Source organism: Drosophila kikkawai, chromosome 3R, assembly GCF_030179895.1.
Source record: "Drosophila kikkawai strain 14028-0561.14 chromosome 3R, DkikHiC1v2, whole genome shotgun sequence".
Taxonomy (NCBI): domain Eukaryota; kingdom Metazoa; phylum Arthropoda; class Insecta; order Diptera; family Drosophilidae; genus Drosophila; species Drosophila kikkawai.
The window spans coordinates 31,541,936-31,562,367 of NC_091731.1; the positions used below are offsets into that span (position 1 = coordinate 31,541,936).

Genomic DNA, 20,432 nt, shown 5'->3' on the forward strand with positions numbered 1-20,432 from the left:
TGATGAAGCTGTTGTGGTCGCTGATGCAATGATGCCTGCTGCTGCTCCTGATGCTGCTCCTCCTCCTCTTTTCCCTTTACCTATTTAACCCTGCTCTGTCCCTGATTCCCTTGTTTCCTCTGATTCCTGCCCGTAATTCCACCGACTCTCTGCCACAGGGCCGCAAAATGCCTGTCGTTGCCAAAGTTGCCAAACTTGTTTCATTTGCGGTCCAAATATAATTGCGACGGCGTCGAGACTGGGCTCTTCGCTCGATTTATATGCACTGTGATTAAAGGGGGGTGGAAAATGATGAAGAAATTTTAACTAGATTTAAATTTAAGCAAAAAAAATAGATGTTAAATGTTTTCTAAATTGTAAAGAACTGGCTCCACCTCTAGGTTGCACTTAACAAGGTCTAGAGTCTTGGAAAATCAAGGTTTTATAGGTTTAGAAACACCTCCTGCATTTATTTAACTTTTCCCTTCACTAATTCTTAATATTTCAATATTTTCATAAATATTTTTTTGCGCCGTGTGCACCTTGCTTTTGAATCTACCTTTATACCGGCTTGCTCCTTTGCTGCTGCTGCGCTGCCTTTTGGCTTTTTTGGCTGGAATTTTGTTATTGAAAATGTTTCAATGTGGAAGGCGTCCATGGACCGGGTGTGGAAATCGAAATCGGATTCGGAATCTGAATCTGAGGCTGAGGCTGAGTCTGAGACTGAGCTTTGGGTCAAGGGTGGGTCAATGAGTGAAAATAGGGGTTTACGTTGAAGAAGCATGCATTTATGTTTGGCGGGCAGAAAATTAATAAGAGAGGAGGAGGGGCTGTACATAAATATTTACTGGAATAACACAAAGTTCATGGCCAAAAAGGGCGGCTTGCAGCTTGCAGCATGGCTTTCTCCCCTTCATGTTGCATGCTCCACTGAACTGAGAAAAAGATTAGAGACTCTGTGGGGGAAGAACATACTGCCCGACGGGCAATTATCTTGTTGATGCCATGACAAGATCGAAATAAAGATGGGCGCTGCTGCAGCACCAGAAATAATGATTATAATAAAAACTATACACAGAGATCGTTCTGCAAGCCATTTTCTTCAGGGAATTCCTTGGCTCAATTTGCATTTGCCTGAAGATCTTGCTTTCGGCACCATAAATTCGAGTTAAAATAAACCAAGTGACAGACCCAGCTCACCATAATTCTATTGCCATGTGGTTTGGTTGGCTCGTTGGTTGGTTGGTAGCTTGGCTTGGTAAAGTGGAAAGTGGGGGCAGTTCAGAGGCGACACATACCAGCGGCGACTTATGGCCAAGAGCAGTGTCGGTCGAAAGGAATGCCGTGAGCCAAGTTAAGCCCAAGAAGAAGCCCGAGAAGCAGGAGAAGCTAGCACTCTTGCAGCTTGCAACTTGCATCGGTCTCTGTCCACCGTCTGCAGTTGCATTCCCGTCTCTGTCTGTGCGCGTTTTTGCCATTTATTACACTGGAGAAAATGAATATAATTATTTTCTTAAATAAAAATAGATATTTATGAAAATTAAAATAATTATTTTACCCTTGGAAGGAATGGTTTCTTACTAATTTTTGTTCAGCAAAAAAGTTATTTATTATATTTTCCAACTTTTAATTAAAATAATTTTCTCCCAGTGCCTAGGAACGGCCAAGATAGAAATGGCTAGAGTAGAAGGCCAACAAAATGGGGTATAAGAAAAAGAGGAATACTTGCTGCAGAAGAAATATTCGAGTGAATTAAAATGTGGCAAGTTGACTGTTTCGTGCATTTCGTTGTTGCTTCGCTAGCTTGGCTTGGCTTGGCTTGGCCTGGCTCCTTGCCTCCTCGTCTTCTACTCATTCTCCCATTCCGCCATTTTACCATTCCACCATTCGCTCCTGGGGTTCTTGGGCTCTCTTTGGTGGGTCGCCAGATTCGCTTGGCTAGAGCTGCGACTTCCAGTTGGACTTGCACTTGGACTGGAACTAAGACTTAGTCAGAGAGAGTGGGATTGGGTCTGGGACTAGTAAATGCTGTTACCGCATATTTCTCTCCAAAAAGCATTCAACTTGCTGGGTTTTCTGAATGTCGTCTGCGGCTTGAGGGCTTTGCTTATTGCACCCTTTAAGTGGGTGAATTTATTTTGGGGAAATTTAATTAGAGCTGTAGGAGAATTGGTAATGCATTGGCTTACCTTTTCGTTAAGAATTATTTTGCTATACATTGTAGATTGTATTTCATAGTTTGGTTTTATACTGGGAAATCATTTCAAAATTATTTACATATCATGTTCCTTCCTGCTTTTCCAATTTGTTAATAAATTGGCAACTTGAAATATTTATTGAAAATTTAATTAGATTTTCTATCATCCTATTAACATCTTCCTAGGGTACTTATACTTTCGGCCACTAAGACTCCCAGCTTTTCCCCCTATATTGCCCCATGTCAGTCTCGGTGTTGGTCTTGGTCTGCCAGCTTGTTGCACTTGAATTGCCAAAGTCAACGGCACTGGGGAGCTCTGGTCGCTCTTCTTGGCCGCTTGCCTCTCCTCTAGCTTTGGCTTTGGCTCTGTTGTTATTGTTGTTGCTGCTGCCAGAGCTTAGCTGTTGGTGGGTTCTGGCCGAGATTGAGATTCATTGCCTGTTGCATGCCTGAGCCGTTCGACTAACTGCTGCATTGCTCCCCCCGTTCCCCATTTCTTGGCCAAACATCCTGCAGAATTATGCGACTTTATACAGACAAATACACATAAATAAGCAGCAACAGCAGCTTCAGCGGTAACATGCACATACTTAAGGCTTTATATATGCTGCATGTTGCTTGGGCCGCGTCGCGTCGCGAGTTGCAAGTTGCTAGCAACTGAGACGATCTATGCGGCTTTATTTGCGCGATGGCTGTACTTGTTTGGCCAACTTGTTGATGCAACAATGTTGGCTACAAGTTCACATTTCCAATCTCGAATCCCCCGTCGGATTTCTGAGCCTTTCTTTGCATTATCAGATTTTACAGCCAATTGAGCAGAGTTTTATGTAAAGCATTTGGGCCATTGCCATTTTTGGCAACCAATTTTTACGGCTTAATCAATATTTGAGCTTGAAATTTATTCTTTTTATGCTCTCTGCAGGTAAGCTGCGTTTTACATTTACTTTTTTTTTATGTTGTTGTTTTTCAACTACCCATAACAGTTGGGTGTTTTTTCGTATTTTTTGGGGCTAATACTGGCTAATACCAAGGGGCCAAGAGGGATGGATGCCAAGGGGTGCAAAACAAACGCAAATCATTTAACGAGCCCGGCTTAGAGATTGGTGCGCATATTGTTTTATATGTGACCCACGAAGGCCTGAATACTCTTCTCACCTACAGGATACACTGGAAATAAATGGAATTCGATTAGAAAATTATAGAAAATATTTATTTATTAAAATATATGTATAAACATTATCTTAGGCTTTAGTATTCATGTTTCAAAATCATAGAATATAAAGTTTCTTTCCATTTATACTTCGGATTTTCTATTTTCATATTTCCCCTTAAAATTTCATCTATTAAAATCTCTTAACACTATTATTTACTAGTTGAAATATCTACTTAATACCCAATTTTACCCCCAGTGTAGTCTCCATGAAAGTTGCCAGCAAATTGCGCGTAAATCCCATAAACCGTTTACAACTACAACAGCTCTCATCGGGCGTCATCGATGACGATGACGATGATGATGACGGTGGCTCCATGTTGTTGTTATTGTTATTGCCATTTGTTTTTGTTGCTGCTGATGCCACAACAGCCGCCTGCAACAATAACAAAGCGATTTTTATGCACACAGACATTGGCTCGTCGTCGGTTTTAACGCTACTCTAAAAGCGTTTTTCTTTTTCTCATTTCATTCTTTTTTTTCTGCTGTCGAGAGGTGGAAATGTTGAATCAACCCGCTGACAAAGCTAAAACCCTCGCCTCGGTTTACGGACTAGCCAGGCTAAAGGTTCTTAAAAATAAAGAAAAAAAATTCAGCAAGTACCGTAAATGAAATTTATTTTTATTAGTTAAAACTCATGGCATTATTTGCATGCTGAGAAGGCAGACAGAGGGGGACGGGCAAAAGTGCATAAGGGATTTGTCTCTTTTGCAGAACGGATGCTGTCCCTCAATAAAGGTGTTTTATGGTCCCCTCTTGATTGAGAGGGCTTTAAATATATTGATGATTATTGGAAATAAAATCTAATTGGTGGATATTGCAGTTTGGGAATTAGAGGAATTAGTTATAGAAGTTCTCAATGCGAAATTTACTATGTAAAGTTTATTGTTTACATATATAAAATTTACTACTTTTATTAATCTATTTATAAAATAATTTTTGAGGAAATTATAACTAATTTTTAAGGACCAACTTTAGTTGTTCCCAATGTTTTTTTAGAAGGAAATATTCTTTCATTTTCTAACCTATCTTCAGCTCAAAATTTTGACTCTTCAAGAACTCTTTGCTATTTAAAAATCACTTTTTTTAATACACTTCTTTTGGGGTCCCAAAAAACCTTCCCTTACTTAGCAGAAAGCTTTGGGGTTAAGCTTTCGCTTAACAGTGGCTACAACTACCCCTCTGGATACTGTTAGATTCCAGAGCTTCCCCTTACAACAAATTCTACGAATTTCTACCCCTGATTCTTGGGGGGGTTTACACCCCTCACACTCTCTCCGAGAAGCACACACACACAAACTACTCACAATACCCACGCGTATTTTGCACCTTGGCGTCATGCGCTCTGTCGATTTTAGGAGTCGACGTCGGTTTTTTGGCCATCGGGAAAAACAGTCGCCATCGTCGTCGCCATTGTCGCCGTGCCTTTTCCGTTCGTCAGCTTTTCACGAGGAACGCGCTTTCCACGCTTCGGCATTCTGCGTTTGCTGCGTTTCTCAAGGGGGGCGGGGTGGCATTCACTCGGGAAGCTCACCTGAAAAGCCGAATGGGCCACCACCAACAGCAACACCCCCTTTTTGGGCCACATTTCCGAAGCAGGTGTAACAATTATTATTTTCTCGTTGATTTTGCTGCCGACGTCGTTGTCGTTTTGGCTTTTTTCTCCCTCTCCCTCTCTCTCTCTTTCTCTTTCTTACACCCTTACTCGCTTGCACCTTTGCACCTTTTGGTGTGTCCTTGTCTCGCTTGCACCCACGCCTCTTTGGGTGGCGCACACGCATGGCGCATGCATTTGCTGTCTCACGTGGGTGGGTGTGTGTGTGGGTGTGCGAAGTCCGAGTGTGTGTGTCTGTGTGTGTGCCAGTAATGTTACTGCAACAATTGCGATTACAATAGCAACAAGAACATAAAAAGGGAGAAGGTGGAGAGGGCGTGAGTTTGAATGGGGGGGTTTCCCTTTCGGGATTTTAGAAAACGAAGCTGAAATACGGACATTACTCCTCCATTTCCGATCCTCAAAAGTCTTATATCCTTGTTCCCCTTTTCATAGACTATGCTCTAGATGAATTTATTTAATTTTATTGGTTTTTAAAATTTATTATGCATTTCATTTATAAAAAAAAGAAAATAGAATGTTTATACAAATTACTAGGGTTTATTTTCTTTGAAATATACCGCTTTTTAAAATATTTTTCCTGAATAAAGCATTATTATAATTTTATTTTTAATATTTCCCGTTACAATACTTCTTGTATAAGCACCATATTCTATTATAATCTATCTAAAACTCGTAGTTAATTGTTTACACATCTAAGTAGTCAGAATTTCCGTATATTATTAAATTTCCCTTTTTATAATATCTCAAAAATTGTGGGTAGGAACTATTTTACTTACTGTCTTAATATTTTGAAATCTAATTTTAAGGTATTATAGGTAAATGTTTTCAGAAGACTTTTTAGATTTTTTACAATTTTTGGTAGGTCGAGGAATTGTATTAAAGACTTTCCTCTATAAATCCCCTTATCAAAGTTAAAACTTCATTCCATTCCTTGGAAATGCTTGCAGTATAAGAGTTCATTGCTTATAAAGTGATCTTTAATTAAATATACCTATTAGTAGTTATATACATTCTTGTGGAATGTAGTCTTCAATTTATATAAAATATCTCTTCATTCTTTGGAATTATTTTCGTGGTATAAGAGCTCATTGCCTTGGAACAAAAGGCACTTGATAATTGCGCACCTGAGAAGAGCAGGAGAAATACAAATTAAAACCCACTACAGCCGGCAGGTAGCATAGCAGCAGGTTAACAACAACAGCTGAGAGCAAACACACAGAGACAGAGAGAGAGAGAGAGAGAGGAGAGAGCATAGCAAAGGTGTGCTACTGATGACGAACCACTTTTTTTTTTTCAAGTTCCTTGCCATATTTTCTCCGCCATAGAATTTTTTCGGAGTCGTCGCTGCCAAGAGGAGAAATTCCGAACGATGATGAGAGCCGATGCCGATGGGTTCTTGGTTTTGTGGGTTCTCGGTTCCTCTCGTTTCTCGGCTCGGGTTCGCTTGGGTTTTCGGTTTCGGTTTTTGCGGGCCCGAAGTCCGGTTCTTTGGAGAAGGCCCACTGTTGCTTTATTTTGGTTAACAACACGCTCCTCTGCCGCCGTCGCTGCCTCGGCCAGCGTCTCTGTCAACGCCGGCGCAACAGATTCACGGACTCCGAAACAAAAAGGTATATTACCTTAGAATGCCAGTCGTTCTTACTTCAGTCTTCGTACAGTCTTTGCTTTAACCCGTTCCAAACTCTGTCCGCCGCTGGCTCTCTATAGGAATAATATAGTAGTGCTCGTCTTCGTACTCGTACTCGCACTCGTATAACAACAGCCTCGTGTCGCATCCGTAGCCGTATCGGTATCGTATCGTATCGTATCGGTGTGCTCCGTGTTCCCGCTGGTTCCGTTCAGTTATCATCATCATCATCATCATCGTCATCCGTATCGAAAGTCCGGTGGTTCTACTTCTACTCTCGCAGTCGCAGTCGCAGTCTCTGCCGAAGCCAACGTCGCTGCCACACAGAGCGAAAACCCACCACCACATCATCATCATCGCAGCACACACACCTCCGCTGGCCAGGCGACATCATCCTCTAGTAGTAGCAGCAGAAGCAGCAGCAGCAGTAGCAGTAGCAGCAGCACGCCAGCAGCAGCAGCAGCAACTCACCTCCGAAAATTTCAATATCCAAATCAAAGTCGGGTTCAAATCGAAAACGGCCGCAACAGCAGCAACAACGCAACGCAACGCAACCTCTCAGCACGCGGATAATGATAAAAAGAAAATAACACGCGCAGTTCACATTCAGTGCCCGACTTGAACAGATCACAGCCACTCCCGAGAACTCTAGAGAAATTTTACCGAGAAAGAAATAATAATAATAGTAAATAATCTCAGAAAGAATCAATCGAAAATCCGAAATCCGCTTCCGGCTTTTTTGCGCGTGTGTGACTAAAACCAAACAAAGCAAAGCTAAACTCTAATTTTCATTTTCCCCCAGTGCTACTTCTCTAAAAAAAAATGTAAGAAGAAAGATAAAAAAATTATAAATAAAAAAACAAGCCAAGAACAAAACAGAATAAAGCAAGGCTTACAATATTTTGTGCTCCCCGAGTTAGAAGAAAAAAGAAAACAACAAGTAATAATTTAACAATAAACGAAAAAACGAGCCGAGAGTTCGTTGCTCGAGAAGCGCTCTTCAATTCCCAAACTCATCGCGCTTCTTATAGGCCTTGGCAACAACAAGTTCTGAGCCATCAATCTCTCGTTCGCTTACTCTCTCATTCTTCTGGAGACACTCTTTTTTCTTATTTTTGGGCCGCCGTTTAAGCCAGACACATAGGCCAAGAAATTTCCGAGCCGGCAAAACGCACAGAACAAGCCAACAAAGAAACACGTTTTTGTGTTTGAAAAAAAAAAGAAAGAAACAGAGTAAAGGCAGAGAGGCTAAAATAAAAGCAAAGCAAAACAAAAAACACAGAAAAATAGCAGGCGAAAAATAAAAAGAAAGAGGAGAGAAAAAAAACGCAGACGTAGCCGACTTCTTCTGGCCATAAAACCTTATGGCCAAGAGCGTTCCAATAGGCCGCACACACAGCTCAGTTCAGCTCAGCGACTCGACTCCTCTCTTGGCCACTTGTCGCTATTGCCATTGCTATTGCTATTGCCACTGCTAAGTACGCATCCGAATAATTCCCGTAGTTTATTTTTATTGTTGTAATTACACGTCTGCTGTTCTCGCACTTGGCCTGGCCCACGCGGCCATCCATGGGCTTGAACTCTCGCTTCGTTCCTTACCTGAAATTTCCACTTCTTGTATTATTTCTTTTTTTTGCACCAAGCCAAAGTGTGACTCAACAACAAAAAACAAAAAAGTAAAAAACAGAAACCGGTAAAGCCAAAGAAATTTCGTGCGTGTGTTAATCAGAATCAGAGAGAGAGTCTCAGAGAAGCTTCAAAAAACGTGTTTTTTCACAACACAACAATAAAAAAAGAAAAAGAATTAAATTATTTACACAGGGAGAGAGGAGAGCACAAAATATTATATGAGCAAAAACGAAAAATATTCCATACAATTATTGGTTCTTTTTTTTACTGCTTTTGTTCCAGAGCCATAATTACAAGTCTCCGCAACTTAACGAAAACAAAAAAGAAACAAATATTTATTGAAAACAAAAACAAAAAACAAAAACTCTTCTTCACTCTTCATCCAAAACTTCAACCGACTCTGACTCGACACTTAATTGGTAATAAGAGCAAATTATTATTAAATATTCATGCCCATTGTGTCTCGTTCTTTTTTGTTGTTTCTTATTTTGTGCATATAACTATTATCCATTCGTTTGTGTTTAATTGTTATTCACTTCATTTGGTTTCCAATTTCTACAATATATTTTGCTATTTTTTGGAGCTTTCATGTTTGGATTTGAATTGGCAAAAAAACGACACAAAAATGTATAAATAAATTCCAAAATGTTATCAATTTATTTGTGAAGAGCTTTTCATTTGATTTACCTTTACAAAAAAAACATTCAATTTTCATTTATACCTCACAAGGTGAAAAATAATCACACAAATTCTCTGTCATCTCTTGACCAGCAATCAGAAACTGAAATAGAAATGCAGGACACAAGCCCAGTATAAATATATATCAACAAAGAAATCAAAGCGAAAGAGTTCCCTGGTATTTTTCTAGGCCCAAAATCCGAAAATCCCTCTCCAAACCCCAAAACCCGCCCCCAAGAAACCCATCAGTCATCAAACAGAAACCATTAAAAAATCAAAATCAAACCCAAAAGACAACAAAATATTAAGTAAACACAAAGAAATCACACAGAAAGGCACAAAACGAGAAGCAGGAAAAGAAAAGATAAAAGTGGTGAATTGTTGCTAAAAAATCAAGAAAATCTGAAGAATTTCAGTCGATACAGAACAGTATTTTAAATTATATTTATTCGAATTAAGTGTAATCGAAGATTTGCAGAAGATATTTACACGAGAAATCAAAGAGAAGAATTGTGAATTTTATATAAATTTATATATACATATATATCCAACATATATCTATATATATTTGTATGTTCGGTTGTTAATTTTGAGCGTAATTTAAAGAGTGCTGTTTTTTGCGGAAGGGAGAAAATCAATTAACAAAGGTAACCACAAAGGGAAATCCGAAGGGCGATAAAAGGATAGGAAAAAGGTGATAGCCCGATAGCTAGGTGGAGGGATAACCGCGCGAATAAAGGTTGTTAAATCGAAAATTAAGTATAAATATTTACAAAAGAGCGAAATCAACCCGTTTTAAGTAGAGCAACATATCAATCAATCAGCGCATCAAAGGGGACAGAGGGCAAACGATGAGAAAAATCAAACAGAAAAGCCAGAAATGAATTAGATGTGTATAAAATAAATAAACCCCTCGATATTGCAATTCGAATTAGTGTTTGTCCAACACAAAAAATTTAAAATAGAATCATTAATTGTCTATGCATACTGACTTAAAATATCGGTTGTAACGAGGCGTGTAGAGTTAATTTGTAGGTTCTAAGCAAGCAGCGTCAATCAGAGACCCAATCTCAATCTCGAATCACTCTCTCTCTCTCTCTTTCAATCACAAGTAGCTTAAGGTAAGACGGGGCTTTAAGATTTTAAGGGAGTTTTTGGGGGATCGCCGGGTCAAATCAATGCCTCGATCGACAAGAAATCGCGTTTTGACAATCACACGAAATTAGCGTATTTCATATATATACACATCAGATCAGATCAGATCAGCAGCTACTGACTCTGACAATATAGGATTTATATATATACATCTCTACTGTATCTGTACGGCATATATTTATAAAGAACTTTTGCTAGCTTTTAGCACACTTTACAGATCCTAAATCGAACCTCTATATTCTACGACAATCTCTAGCGACAACAACCAATTCTCCTCTTGGTAAAAACTTCGAGACTTAATCCTAAACAATCTACAATCAATCGACCTACAATCAATCCGAACTTTAAACAATCTTCGAAGCGGTTTTCAAATCTCTATACACACTTATTTACAATCAATCTCGTCTAAGATAGTAGTGATATATATCGTACATTATAGAAAATATTAACGCATAAAATACGCTCAAAATCAGATAGCTATAGTGGTTACGTGCTCTATATTTTTTCCTGTCCATCGACTTATCGTAGCAACAATTCGCGTAAAGCTTAACGACACACAATTGGCATTATAGCGCATATTCTTAGCAAGAACATCGAAAACTAATTCAATTGGCATTATATTCGATATATAGATAACAGCAAACAGAGCTCATATATATAAAAAAAATATTATATATTCACCAAAACACACACAAATCAAATCCTGTGCAATTATCCCCCAAACTTAAAAAAAAAACCACCCGTCAAGAAAATACCAAAAAAGTAACGATAATCAAAAAACTTCGAAACGCGCCAAAAAAGAATTCAATCAAAATACAAGAAAAAGCTTAAAAAAAACACTCAAACAAATACGAGATAAAATCAAGTGCTAAAAATAACAACAAACACGAAGCGGAGGAGATTTTTAATCAACATTTGTTGCCAATAAAACTGTCATCATTGCCGCGTTAACAGAAACCACGGCGTCAGCAGCGATTGCAGCGCTCAGTATCAGCAGCAGCTCTCAAGCGTCGCTCGCCGCCAGCGCCAACGCCCCTGCCACGCCCACAACGCCCACGCTCACACCCACACCGCCCACGCCCACGCCCACGCCGCCCACAACAGCAGCGACAACGGTAAAGAGCGAGATCGCTGCCACCGATTCGGCCGAGTGTTCCCCTATACAAGATTTAATCATGGTAAGCGCCGCCCAAAAGAAATCCGATCCTAAAATCAGCCCAAAGATTACCGAGTAAACCGCACAAAAAGCATCAAGATATCAAGAATTAGAATTCGCAAAATTATCACCAGAAAAACAAAAAGAATATATAATAATACCTAATTCGAAATCAGTGTTAGGAACCACATATCTATCTTGATCGAGGCCATAACTACCCATATCCAACTATATAAAATGCAAAAATATATATGAAACTTGTACAGTTTACTATGCAAAAAGCCAAGTACTAAACTTGATTTTTTTGGTTACCTCTCTCTCTCTCTCTCTCATCTCTCTCTAAATCTATCTGCCATTATTAATCTATCTATAAATATATCAAAATATAACTTTCGATCAATTTCAAATAGATCTAAAATGTGTCAATGGTGCTGGCTTTATTTACTTCTAAGTTGTAAATATTTTAGATCTTGAGTTGATTTGGTTTTAGTTTTAGTTTTAATGATCACTTAACACCTTGTATATATGGTTTATTTTTAGGTTGTGTTTTAGGTTGCCAAGAGCCATTGACATTAAAATCTAATTAAAAGCCAAACACATGATTTGGCCACGAGTAAAAAATGAAAAACTTTCTCGACTTCTTTGCTTCTGCCTCACTTCTTTCGCATTTGTGGCCAAATTGTGTGAGAGGAGGGCCTAGATCTTTTGAAATTGAACAAGAAAATCTCTGTGCCTCTCTCTGCCTCTGTGTCTGTTCTGTCTCTTGTCTCTATCTCTGCCTCTGTTCCCATCTCTATCTTAATGATTCTATTTCTGGTTCCAATTGTAGTTTTAACTATCCACTGGTAGCGCTCGCTAAGCTCAGCTCTGTGCCCACTGTCTCTCTCTCTAACTATCTCTCACCTGCCTTTTTCTGCTGACTCTATCTAAGATGCCACTTTTAAATCACTTCCTGTAGCCCAAAAAACTTTTATTCTCCAGCTCCACAACCCTTAAACGCAGTGTTTCTGAACTCAAACCTATTGATTCGGATATGTTTATGTGGAATTGGAATAGAAACAGGTGTTTTTATTGCAGATAAAGCTTAGTTTTTGTGTATATTTTTATTATTAATTATTAATTAACAAAATGTTAAAGAAAATTAAATAGTTCTTACAACCTTTCAATTCCAATTCCACACAATATTGTATCTGAATGGATCACGGGTCTTGGGTAACCTTACAGAGGACTCCCCACCACTCAACACACTAAACTTTTCAGTTTGTTGTGACTTTATTTTTGTATTATTTTGTTGTGAAAAAAAGAAGAGAAATAAAAGAAATACAAGAAATACCAATTCAAAAACCAAACTGAAAACCCAGACCATAAAACCAAATACAACAAATAATCTGAACCTGAACCCACCACGCACAGCAAATGCAATTGTTGCACGCACCGCCGTCCACGCATCCGCATCCTCCACATCCGCATCAGCATCCGCATCCGCAGCAGCAGCAGCAACAGCCGCAGGTGCATCCCTATCAGGCCATGCAGGTGCAGCACCAGCATCAGCAGCAGCAGCAGCATCAGGCGGCAGTGTTCCACCAGCAAGTGGCAGCCATTGCCGCCCAACAGCAGCAGCAGCAGGCGCAACAGCAACAGCAGCAGGCGCAGCAACATCAGCAGCAAATGCAACAGCAGTTCCACTACCAAGCCCAAGCTCAGGCTCAGGCCCAGGCCCAAGCCCAGGCTCAGGCTCAAGCTCAGGCCATGCTGCAGACATACATGCAACTGCAGGTGAACAGTGTCCCGGTGACGCCCACCAAACCGTCGGCGGCAACAGTGGCAGCAGTGGGTGCTGTGGGTCCAGTGCCCATCTCCGTGCCGGCGCAATTCTTCGCGGCGCCGAGCACACCGCTGACGATCATTCCGACGATCATACCGGCCACGCCCACTTCGGCGGCCACCACACCGACCAACAATGTAAATAATACAGTTAATCTATCAGCCGTAACTAGAACTACTACCACTACTACTAAAGAGCAGCCGCTGGCAGCCGGCGGTCATGGAATCCCAAACGCTGGCCAACATCAGTACCACCAGCATCAGCACCAGGAGGTTGCCGCCTCCATATTGGGTCCGGCACCCCTGATCCTGGCCAGCGTTCGGGGTTGCAGCAGCGCCAGCAGCGGCTGCAGTTCTGCATCTTCTGATTGTTCTATGCCATCGCCAACTTCACTACACTTATCTTCTCCTAAAAAGGTTTGTGTGTTCACTAAAAAAGAAAATGAAAAAAAATGAAAACGCTTTGAAAACAACTCTCTCTCTCTCCTCCTTCATCCATATAGATTAACTCTCTTCTTCCCCTTTTTAAAACTAACTAACTCTCCCGCTTTGCCTGCCGTTTTTTGTGAAAAACTAACACTATCTCTCTCTCTCTGGATTTTTCATCACTCACCAATGTAGAATTTGTGTAGAATTTTCTCATTTGCTGTTGTAATCCTGAATGTTGTATATATTAGCTTTTGTTATTTTAGAATTTAGAGAAAGAACCTTAAGTTAGATATAATAACTCTGACACCTACTTGATAATTCTTATATTTTTTACTCTAGGAAGAATGTATCTTTTAATCTATTTTGTACTTTTGCCTCACAATTCTAAGAATCGTTCTTGCGTCGTTCATGAATCCTTTATATAAAATTAACTAATATCTTATTTAAACCATAACTTAGATATGGCAAATACTTTCTACACTAGGGGAAACGATACTTGTAGGGGAAAATTGCACCTAAGTTTCTATAAAAAATAATATATTAAATTAAAATTCCAAGAATAAAGCTACAAGAATCAAAGTTACCTTTAAAAACATGTAGCATAATAATTCTTAGAGCAAAACTTCTTTCCTTGAAGGATTTCCTTTCCCTTTTTCTGCCCTGCCTTGTTAGGGTGTGAATTGAAAGACAATTAAATGCCAATTAAATAAAATTATATATGAATATAGGGTTCATGCCGTTGGAGCTCCTTTTATCCTTCACTTGTGCTTTTTTATTGGCCCACGTCCGGCCAAAGGATCCCTTATTTTTTCCTTCTTTTTGGGTTGTGTGAGTCAATTGCGCGTAATAAAATAATGTGCAACCGCTCGGCCAGCTGACCAGCATACAAATGAGGTCCTCCCAGCCGATCGGGTTTCTATATAAATTCAGCACGAATTTATGGACTCAATCTCAACTTTGTGGAAACTCCTGAAGGCCAACAAAAAATGGGGTTTTTGCTTTAAAAAAAAAAAGGAGAAAAACGAGCAAGCTCGACTGGGTTTATTATTTTATCAGTCATAACTATCGCGTTGCAGGCGGACATTAACCGCAATTGTTTGGCCAGCACTTACACTTTGTCCCCGCCAACTTTTCCGGCTGGACTTGGTCCTTCGCCTGGCCACATGTCCCCCATATTGATTAGTGGGCGTTGAAAATGTCGCTGCAATTTGTTGGCGCAAGCTGCAACCTACTGGAATTTTTTTTTTTTAAACCACCCACTGGAGAATGGCAATAGAACGGCCAGTTGTGTGTTGTGACCCTTTGCTCCTCTTTCAGTTGTATTTCCCCAGTTGTTTCCACCACTGTGGCCAGTGTCGTGTATCGCCCCCGTATCCTGTGTCCTTTGTGTTAGGTGTCCGAGTGTCCGACGTGTCGGGTGTCCACGGTGCGTATGTGTGCTCTGTTTGTTATTCTACGGAACGGGTCTGCCACATTTATTATCGATTTATCGCGGCCAGCAAGGAGCTGCCTGCAATTACCACAACACCCTTCGATCCCCGTCCTCTCATTAATGTTTAAACTGTACTTAAATGACTCTATTATAAGGACCTTTTACCCCCACATTCCACCGGGCCACGTTAAATTATCTGTAATTGATTTTGTTTAACATACGGACACCTGACGGTGGCAGAAAACCCGCCCACATTTATTTAAATCGTTTGATTTGCATTTGTTTCATTTTCGATCTGCAGTCGGACATGAAAATATTTTGTGATTAAATAGTTTTCGCCTCGATGCTCCTGCTGTGTAATTATTATTGTTTCAAGCACACAAAAACGGCATACTACGGCTCAGTTGTATATTCAAATTAAATTCATTTGTATCGGAGTATTATTTGCGTATTTGTATGACACAACCGCTTTTCCAATTTCCACCTGTAATTCCCATTGTTGGCAAATATTTTCCACGGAAACAGCAGCAGCAGCAGCAGTGAACTGCCTAAGCAAATAAAACTGAAACCGTAACTGAAACTGAAACTGAAAGCCGGCGACAAACAACCCCAAGGTGCTAATAAAGCACCACAAAAACCGCAGGATAAACAAGGATATTGACAGTGAAACATGAAAGATTCCACTCTCTGTGTTTGGGTAAATAGAAAATTTTTCAAATTAGGCCAGACTCTCGGGGGGAAATAGAAATAAACATGTTTCGCTCAAGTGTCGCGCGGAACTCGCTTTGAAGTGTCGAAGTCAGTCAGCCTGCACTTCTAATAATATAAATAATAAGCTGGAAGCTGGAAGCTCAGAGAGAGAGAGAGATCCAGCCGGCCCTCGGCCAACTTACAAACGCACAAATAAACTTTTTAAATTTAAAAATTCATCAAACTTTCAAGCCGCGCACGCCGGCAAGTCAAACAAACTAGATGAGCAAAGTGACCCCCAGTCTTTTGCTGGGGAACAGAATCAACAAAATAATAATAAAAAAAATATGTATATATAGATGTGAGAGGAAAAAATTACATTAATCCGTAATCGAAAAACTTGACTGGGAACCTTGGAACACGTTGAAAAAGTTTTCTTCGCGTTGAAATTTATAACAGCATTTTTTTTTTTGTATTTTATTTTATAATAAGCGATTTACAAGCGCGCAAAAAAGTGTTTTTCAACTACAAAATTTCAATTATTTTTGCTCCAGGGGTTGTCCGGCAATAAAATAAATTTGAAATTTAAATGCAGCAAAGATAAAGTCGTTCCCCTCCCAAAAAAAGTGTGTCAAGAAATGGGACAAGCAATATGTTGCCCGAAATAAGTGAGGGCAGGCGAAAAAAGGAATTGCTTCGTGCTTGCATCAAATTGAGATGAGAAAATAAAATTCAATAAACTCTTGTTAAGCACGCAGGCAGGCAGCAGCACCAGTGAGGAGAGGGGACAGCAGCAGCAGCTGCGTGCTCCGAAATAGGACAACGTTTTAAATATTGACAGCTAGAAAAAAGGGGGGAGAGTCCTGCCTGGTATCCCTGATGACGAGGCTGCCGGGTAAATAGATAAATCAACCCCAGAGACATGTACACCAAGCATTTTTGCATTGATCAAAAGGCTAGGCAGCATCAGCAGCAGCAGCAGGGGGTTTTTTCGGCTGGCTTGGACTTGGTCGAAGGACAAACAGGACACGGGACAAAGCATTGTTATGATTTATCCGGCTCCCTCAATCGATTTTCATAGCACACTTTTTGGGGCTCATAAGAGTGGCCTAATCAAAGCGAAAAATAGGTCTTGAAGTGGATATAGAAAGAACTCTCTTTGAATGTAGAAACTTCATATGATTCTTTCATATTTTTTCCCAGATTTTTTTCTATTAAATATAGCTATAAACCAAGTGAGTTTCAGTTATTTAACTGCTCAACTGTCAGTCTTTTTTTTACTCTTAATTAAATTAATTATTCGCAGGCCCACTGTACGCGTGTCTTGGTCTGATTTTGAGCTTGGAGGATTCTCCTCCGCCTGTCGCTGACAAACAAATTAAAAAGTTATGACTAAAAACGTTTTCGCGCTCGGCAATGAAATGAAATTTGTTCGCTCGGACAACGTTCCCTCTTCCAGAGTAGTATATTCTCCAGTATTCCTGCAGTATTCCTTGGCAATGCCGCTGGCTAAATTTAAATTGCTTTTGTTGCGCTTTTGTAGTTGTCTAGTTGGAGCTGCTCCTGGTCCCGATGATGATGATGATGATTTTCCTTTTTGCCAGCGCAAGTTTTCTTTGTTGTTTGCACAAATAGTTTTTGTCGCCAACGCGCTGCGCAGCCATAAAAAAAATGCCAGATTTCCTTTTGAATGGTGCGGCGTGTGAAAGAAGATCTCTAAAAAAAATAATATTAAAAATAAAAAAAAAGAGTAGTAAAAATGTGTGTGTAGCTGCGAATTAAGTTTGCAGTTAAACGGCCACGGCTAAGCGCATTAAGAGAAAAGTTTTTGCATCCAATGGCGCTTTTTCGTTTTTCCCTTTCCCCCTTAAATTACTACTACCACTATTATATTTTTTCTGCTGCTGCTGCTGGTTTTTGGCCAGAACTTTGTTCCGAAATCATTAAAAGCTTAAATGCGGCGACCAGCAGCCAGTAGGAGGAGAAGTGTACGAATATGAATATGAATATTGAATGTGCGCCGGAATGAGTGACTGAACTGAACACTGAGGCCATTAAAAGCGACGTGCCCTGCCCTTGTTTTAGCCCTCACCCGTCCCCTTACCAAAAAAGCCAACTTGCGGGGTTGTAACTTTGGCTTTTACGAGCGCAGAATGTTTGCCCTCCAGTGCACTAATCCACCGAGCACACACACACACACACACACACACACCGAGCAGGAGCAAACTAGGAAACTAGGGAAACTGGGGAAAACTACTGGCATAGAGCTACCCCCCACATGTGAACCCAAGCCAAACCGGGCACTCACTCACTCAAACTGGAAGCGACAAACTAACTTATTAATATGCAATGCACACTTTGTTGCTGTATTAATTGCAATATTAAATTTCCACTAATACTCGCTTAGCAGGGTCAGGACCAGGACTCGCCTTACCTATTGCACTGAGCTGAAAAGCTTGGCCTTAGTAAATAATTACAGTCTTTAAGAAAGTAATTATAAATATTATACTTCTTATATTTTAGGGATACTAAAAGGAACCATGTTCTTTGGGTTTTAAATGAGTAATTAATACATTTCAACTGATATTTGAGAACAAGGTGTATACTCTCAAGGACACACTGTAAAGAAGGTTTCTTTAAAATAGATTCTTAAATATAATTCTTAAATATATATTCCTAAGATATGTAACTCCTTAGTAACTTAAGAACTGCTTGGTTTCTCTTTCCTAAAAAAAATTCTCAGCAATACACCTTGAACTTCAAGGAAATCCTCTAATATTAATTACTCCTCCTTCAGTTACTAATTTCTCTCAGTGTCTTGCCTAGCTTGTTCCGCCTGAAAAGTTTCGCCGCAACTTTTAGCGGAGTAAAGTGAGTTGAAAACACCTAGAACCAAGTAATTATTACATGTTTACGTGCGCCAGGACGGCGTGCATGCCTCGTCGCCTATTCCTATGCCAGGATACCTCGGTATTCCTGGCCCAAAAGGATGCGTGCGTGTGTGTATATATGATCCTTGGTTCATTCGGCATGCGGCACGGGTGCGCTGAAAAGCGATACTAATGATAAGTTCTGCTTGCCAGGAGTCCGTCAGCGAAATGAACTCAATTTGCTACGTTTTACATTACCGGGCGAGCCCATGAGCCAGTCAGTCCAGACATCATTTCCATACGTGTGTGGAAATGTTGGTAGATGTTTTTTTTTTTTTTTTTTTTTTTTTGGGGGGGAATTTTCGTGCTCGGTTGCCCGCAGCTTGTGATATATGTGGCTGAGCAGGGGAAATTCTGCGTCTGGCAGCTGGAAATTGCACTCGCACAACGCACACAGCCAGAGTTGAAAAAGAAATCTTTCCAAAAATTTTATAAATGTTTAAAAGGTGCAGGTAGCCAGCCGTAGAAGGTAGTACCTGCATCGATGCCAGACATAATGTTAGCTCAACTTGGCAGTTAACCAAATTTACACACTCGCAATCTGAGAAAGAGAGAGGCTGCAAGTGATTTCATTAACTAGAGTTGGGCAAACATCGAGCAGCAGCAGCAGCAACAGCAGCAGCAGCTGCCTGAGAAATTAATTTGTTCAAAAATAAGTTTTCCGAGGGCAAAGTTTTTCGTGTTTGCATAGCACACTTCTCGGGGCTGATTAATATCCACAGGCTCCCCACCTTCTTCCGTCTAATTATTATTGTAGAGCTGCGCGCAAAACGTGTAGAATAATGTGTGTCAGGGTAAAAGTTTGCTAAAATTTGAGTGCCCTGAATTATGCAGTGTGATAAATATTTTATTTTCAAATAAGAGAACACATGCTAATGCCTAATTTGTGGCCCTGCCTGCTCTCTGGGAGCTAACGAAGTTGAGCCTGATTAAATGCAGTTGAGAGTTGGGGTTGCCGAGAGAACAATTGTCACCTTGACGTCAACATCAACATCAAATTTTCCGCTAGTTTTATATGCATAAATGCAAAATGCCAGCCAGAAGGCAGACTTTTGATGAGTTGTGCAATTTCCCAGGCAGGCCAGGCAGTCAGAGGAACAAAAATAGAAAAAAAAAGCCCTGGCTATTGTCGCCTTTCAAGTGATTTTTCCTCTAGCATCCGGAAAAAAGCCAAAGACTGCGCTTGATTGTCTGTGTAAATGCGGCGCCAATTTTTTATGCTCATAAATGCAGAAGGCAGGCAGAGCAGGCAGACCAGCAAAAGCGACTCCACTTTCCACTCAAGTTCATTGTATTTGCATGGACGACCCGAAGACACACCCCCCCTTTTTTTGCCCTGGCATATTTTCTGCTGTTTCATCATTCTCATCAACAGACATTGCTCATACGCCACGTTGTTCGGTGGCAACAAAAGCCGAACTGCAGTTCATATAATTTTTTTCCTTCTATACTATTTCCCACTGCCGTTCTCCTTGCTTTGTCCGAACCAAAACGTTAACAGTATTTTCAGCATTTTCGAGACAGTTTGTCATAATTCCATAGAATCTACTTGGCATTTTTTCTCGTTTGTGCTTGGGCTTCCTACTGGTGGCTTCGGAGCTTTTTCTTGTGACGTTTTATTGTGTCAACATGACAAATCGTCAAGTGTCGGGAGAGGCTTCAGGGGGGGTTGAGATGGTAGGGGGTTTAAGAGAGAAATACGGGGTTTCCCCTTATTTAATTTGAAGGTGGTCTTTAATGGTCTAAATGGAAGGTTGCACCGAGCGAAAAAGGGTTGGTTGATGGGTTTATTTTAAGTTTATATTGATTATGTTTATGTTTAATTTTAATTTATTTTATTAAATGTATTGTTTTATGATTTTATGTATTAAGAAATAT

The 20,432-nt window shown here is 40.2% G+C and overlaps 2 protein-coding genes across 19 annotated transcripts in view; both read left to right on the forward strand.

The window, feature by feature from the left end:
• The window catches only part of LOC108077683 (polypyrimidine tract-binding protein 1 heph), a 170,015-nt gene that overhangs the window by 69,172 nt on the left and 80,411 nt on the right, over positions 1–20,432 (forward strand). The window lies entirely within an intron of this gene.
• LOC138927868 (transcription elongation regulator 1-like) lies at positions 6,665–13,615 on the forward strand. The gene is made up of 4 exons (XM_070287503.1): positions 6,665–7,455; positions 8,543–8,679; positions 10,726–11,271; positions 12,663–13,615. Exons 3-4 carry the CDS (start codon positions 11,269–11,271, stop codon positions 13,527–13,529), a joined length of 870 nt encoding a protein of 289 aa, XP_070143604.1. The 5' UTR covers positions 6,665–7,455; positions 8,543–8,679; positions 10,726–11,268; the 3' UTR covers positions 13,530–13,615.